The sequence below is a fragment of the Mandrillus leucophaeus genome, unplaced genomic scaffold (assembly GCF_000951045.1).
Source record: "Mandrillus leucophaeus isolate KB7577 unplaced genomic scaffold, Mleu.le_1.0 Scaffold452, whole genome shotgun sequence".
NCBI classification, from domain to species: Eukaryota; Metazoa; Chordata; class Mammalia; order Primates; family Cercopithecidae; genus Mandrillus; species Mandrillus leucophaeus.
The window spans coordinates 539,835-545,329 of record NW_012104832.1 but is presented as its reverse complement, the minus strand read 5'-3'; the positions used below and the strand labels follow the sequence as shown (position 1 = coordinate 545,329).

Sequence of the window (5,495 nt, the reverse complement as noted above, 5' to 3'; positions counted from 1 at the left end):
AGAATTTGTCCCTACCATTGTTCCTGCAGGGAAGAGACTTTAGTGATCTAGAGCTGGTCATTGTCTCTTTCACAGCTCGCGTGAAAGCACCCCTCCTGGCCTGTTTGATGCCATAAGCAGCGTCTCCCATTCCCTCTGTCTCCTTTCTCTGCCCCCGTAAGGATGGTTCAGCCCGGCATTGAGGCTCCTTGAGCTGGCTAGATGGTTGCGCCCGCCCTACCCCGGAATGTGGGCCTTTGGAGCGGGCGAAGTGGGAGGGACCGACGCAGGAGGTGTCCTGGGCCCGGGCGGCTGTAGAGGCGGCGGCGCCTACGGGGAGTGGGAGGAGCCGCGCGGTTCCGGCTGCTCCGGCGAGGCGACCCTTGGGTCGGCGCTGCGGGCGAGGTGGGCAGGTAGGTGGGCTGACGGCCGCGGCTCTCCGACAGGCGCGGGCGGCGGAGTCCCCCACGGGGTCCGGAGCGCCCCCCCGCACCCCCGGCCTCCAGTGTTGAGGCGGGGGAGTGAGGAGATGCCGACTCAGAGGGACAGCAGCACCATGTCCCACACGGTCGCAGGCGGCGGCAGCGGGGACCATTCCCACCAGGTCCGGGTGAAAGCCTACTACCGCGGGTGAGTGTCCTGGGGCAGGGCGGTGGGCGGGAGGGGACAGGCCGGCTCCACTTGGCATGGAGGAGGGGAGGGTGAGGGGCTGGAGGTGTTGTAGGCGGGTTGGGCTGGGCGGGCGGGCGGCTCCGGTGACTCAGGGCGAATGACGAAGTGATGGGGGTGGGGGCGAAGCAAGGGGACGCAGGACTGGAGGGGTACCCAGGTATGGCAGTGCGGGGACCCGAGGGGCCAGAGTAGGGTCCGAGGAGGAACCTAAGGGATAGAGTAGGTGTACCTGGTGGACGAGAGACTCGTCTACTGAGAGCTTTGTAGTGGCCTTGCATCCTTAAGTCTGGGTGTATTTGGGGTTGCGAGTTGAGGATTCCAAGCGGTGCTTTAGTTAACTCTGTTTGCTGTGGGGATAGAAAACGGGACTACTTCAGTTAGCTGGCCGTTTTGATTACCAGCAGGCCTAACGCCTCTTGTTCTCTTAGATATATCTTCATCCCCGTTGTGTTCACGTAGTGTATCTGCACTGCCAGTATATTAGACACAGGGGTTGTATTTAAGAATCAAGTCGATGCGTTTTCAGGGACGTGCAGTGGGTACTTATGTCTCGTCAAGATTAAGTTGCATGTGTGTAAATCAAAATTTTGTGAGCCTTTCTTTCTCGGTGTTGTTTCAACGACTACCCGATAGGGTGAGATACTGCAAAGTGAGGAGACTAGCCTAGTTGCAGTTTTAAATTCTCTGATCTTCACTCTTTTACTATGGTTACAAGAAAAAACCCAGTTCTGAGTTCATTGTCTTAAATCATTTTCTATCAGAGACGCAAAGTGCCCCCTTCCTTTAAATTCAGTTGTGGTTTGAATTTTTTTTTTTTTTTGAGATAATTATGTTTAGGAGCATTAGAAATGTGAAATGTTAGTGTGACCATAAAGGTTTGAGACTGAGAAGTCACAAAAAACCCAGCTACTTTGACTTGCCTTACTGCTTGTCCAGGTAGAAGTAAATTGCTTTAAAAAACTCAAGCAGTGGTAGGTTGAAATTGTAGTGCATACTTTTACATTCCTGAGAGGATCAGTGAAGATAGCAAACTCTCAAACTGCCTCTCTTGTTTTGATTTCAAAGAAAATCTAAGCCCCTAAATGTTGTGTTGATTTGATGTAAGGACTTACTAGTTTGCTGCCATGAAGCCTCTGGCCTCTGTTTATTGTTAGCCTGACTGTATGCAGGAGTAGTTTATTGGCGTTATATAGGACAGTATGATACCTTTGTGTTTAAACAGGTAAAATTGAATAAGGAGATTTTGATTTTAAATCAGTACCAAGAAATCTGTGTATATTTTTTTAAAGTTTGTAGTTGTCACAAGAACTGTTTTGACTTGAGGATGGTCAGCCATGAACTTTGCAAGGTGAGAAAAAAGCTTCCTTTGCTTTTTTTAAAAAACCCTTACTTGTAATTTGATGAATGAGATGTTTCACTTTATTCTTTTATTTTGTTTTTGTTTGTTGGTTTTTGAGACAGGATCTTACCCTGTTACCCATGCTGGAGTGCAGTGGCTTGATCTTGGCTCACTGCACCCTCTGCCTCCCGGGTTCAAGCAGTTCGCTTGCCTTAGCCTCCCCAGTAGCTGGTATTACAGGCATGCGCCACCACACTGGGCTAATTTTTGTATTTTTAGTAGAGACGGGGTTTCACCATGTTGGCCAGGCTTGTCTTGATCTCCTGGCCTCAAATGATGCGCTCACCTCGGCCTCCCAAAGTGCTGGGATTACAGGCATTAGCCACTGCGCCTGGCCCTAAGGCTTTCAGTAAATTCTTGGCTTATTAAATTGAGATCATCTTCTCCAATGAGTCTATGAAAGGTAAGAAATTAGTGCTTCTTTCTATTTTCCCATTTATATTAGTTTGACACATGTAAATAGGCCTAGTTAGTAAATGAAAATCGTTGTAAACTTCTCCTTTGAGAAGAAATCAAAGTCTTGCTGTACTTCATGAATTTAGATAGCAAATTATCTTGGCTTATTGCTCCAGTTATTAAAAAGAAGAGAATAAGGACATACAGCTTCTGTAGTGTTTGACTAAAACTTTTCGAAGACATTCAAGGTAACATTGTCTTCTAAAATCTGTGAAATTTTGCTGAGGCACAGATAACCTCTTGCCCATTGTATACTGGTCTTTGCTCAGTGAAAGCTTTCTAATGGTACCTTCATTTCAAGCCTCATTTAAAGACAATATCAGCACTCTAAATTGTACCAAATTTCTGTCCTCTGAAATTAGATCTGTTGAGATTATGTGTTTGTATAGTCTAAACTGATGATTGTGGTATTACATAGTCAGCTGCTCATTAATATAGATGAAGCTAAAATGAGTCACAGACAAGGATAGTTAATAAACAGGTTGGCTAACTAGAACACCTACCTGATTTTAAAATAGAAAATGCTTCCTTTATTCCAAGAAATGTAAGAACATTCTGCATTTGAAAAAGTTTTCTTTTCTCTCCAATCTTCTGAAGGGCCATTATTACATAGCATTTCCTCTATCCCTCTACCCTTTTCTTTCTTTCTTTCTTTTTTAAATAGAGACAAGGTCTCACTGTGTTGCCCAGGCTGATCTCAAACTCCTGGGCTCAAGTGATCCTCCTGCCTCACCCTCTCAAAGTGCTGGGATTACAGGTGTGAGCCACCGTACCTGGCTCCACTACCCTTTTCTAACAATATTTCCTTCCAGTGAATGTTGACTCATTTAATAGCCAGCATTTTTTAGTGAATAAATTGCCCTCTCTTTTCAAAGGTGTGTATAGTGTTGTTATTCTGTTAAGCTTGATCTCAGTGAAAACGTGTTATCTCTAGATCAAATAACATTTAATTTTTTTCTAGTTTTTATTTTTATTTTATTTTATTTGTTTATTTTTTTGGAGATGGAGTCTCGCTCTGTCGCCCGGGCTGGAGTGCAGTGGCGTGATCTCAGCTCATTGCAAACTCCATCTCCCAGGTTCAAGCGATTCTCCTGCCTCTGCCTCCTGAGTAGCTGGGACTACAGGCGTGCACCACCACGCCCAGCTAATTTTTGTGTTTTAGTAGAGACGGGTTTTCACCATGTTCGCCAGGTTGGTCTCGAACTCCTGACCTCAAGTGATCTGCCCACCTCGGTCTCCCAAAGTGCTGGGATTATAGGCATGAACCATCTCGCCTGACCAATTTATATCTAATTTTTAAGCAAGAGATTAATAGCACTGAAAATTCAATTTTATTGGACACCACATCTTAGTTAGATGCCTTTCTCCCGGCCTGCACTCGTCGTTTCCTAGCAAGGAAGGTTTCCAGTGAGGGGCCTTCAATTATTACCTAGTGTTATTAGTTTGGAGGAAGAGAAACAGGTTTTGCTAATTAGTGATAAACTGTCAATGTATGTGTTTATCCTTATATAAAATTACTTGAAATTATGGGATAGACTTTACCAAGGCAACATCTGGACTGCTCGTATCTTTACATTATATGTGTATGGAAATTTTTGCAGAAAGCTTGTAAAAGTTCTTTTTAAACCACTGCTGCCAAGCAGTAATAACAATACAGAGGATTCCTTCTGTGCACATCTAGAAATAAAAGATTGTTAACTCTTTGCATATTTGGAATAGCTGCTTCAGTGAAGAAGTATGTAGAGTTTTTCTTACTGTGAACAAGTCTTGGCAAGACTTGTTTTTGAAAGAAATGCAAGATTATTTTAGAAATATACTTTAGTAATGGTTCTGAGGAAATACAAGTAGTATCTTGAGGGTTGGGGGGATGTTAGCTGATTGGTCTTGGAGCTTCAGCCATGGCACCTAACCCTAGGGCAGCTTATCCATAGCTTGGCCAGAGAGAGAAAAAAAATAGAGCATGCTAGCCTGGTGCCAAAAAACCAAAACCAAACACAAAAAACCCTCAGAAATTTGAATGAGATAATATGGAGATAAAATTGGTCAGCACTGGGAACTGAAGCTGGAGTTGCAGAGAGAGTCTGATGAGGCCAGAACTGACAATGTGCAAATGAAGGTTGTGAAGAAGCAGAAACTGAGGAAGCAAAGGAGAAAGAAGCAACTCTGTATAGAAAAATTCTCCCCAGAGGTCCTTAGTTCATGATGGCTTTTGAATGCAACTCCCACCCCCCTTTTACAATTTTAGTGTCTGTTGTTTTTTTTTTTTAATAATTGAAATGTGCCTACTTTAAACATGAATTTTAAAAATTCCGATCTTGCTTAAGATTTCAAATATTACCAGAGATTATTCAAACTGAGTTTAGTAAATATTGTTGAACATCTGTAATCCAGGCACATGATGCTGTCGTAGCGCAGAGAATGCAGAGATAGGTAAGGCTCTGCCTTTGAGGAACTAAGAGACTTGCGGAGGGAAAGACATGAGTTACAATAGAAACAATTAAATTTGAAGTACGTATGTAAGGTATTTGCAGGAATGGATATTGGGGAGGAGTTTGGGATGATGGAAACCTTCCTGGAGGAAATGTCTGAGGCTTTTAAAGGATAACTAGGAGTTTGCCTGGTGAATAATGATGTTAGATGGGTGTTACAGGCATTAAACAACCACTAAGTTTGGAGAATTAAGATCAGTTTGGTTGTTAGTCTCATATTCATTCCTTATTAGGATATAAAGTATGAAGTAGGCACTGGTGAGAGATGAGGCCAAGAAAGTTCATAGGGGCTAGATTGTGAAGACCCTTGAATGTCATACTGCAGAGTTCAGACTTTTTCTCATTGATGAAAATTTTAAGTAAGAGAAATACGTAATCAGATTTCCATTTTAGAAAGATAACACTTGAAATCAGTATGGGAGATGGATTGGTGATGGGTGAAACTGATTTGGAGGCTTTTGAAGTAGTCCAGGTGAGAGATTTTTTTTTTTTTTTTTTTT

General features: G+C 43.3%; 1 protein-coding gene across 1 annotated transcript in view; it reads left to right on the top strand.

Annotated features, from left to right (window-relative positions):
- Positions 1 to 209: 209 nt before the first annotated feature.
- Positions 210 to 5,495, top strand: part of PRKCI (protein kinase C, iota) — an 84,149-nt gene continuing 78,863 nt past the window's right edge. The window contains exon 1 of the mRNA XM_011994352.1: positions 210 to 609. Within this exon, the coding sequence (XP_011849742.1) occupies positions 227 to 609 (383 nt within the window). The 5' untranslated portion in view covers positions 210 to 226. The remainder of the gene's footprint in view (positions 610 to 5,495) is intronic.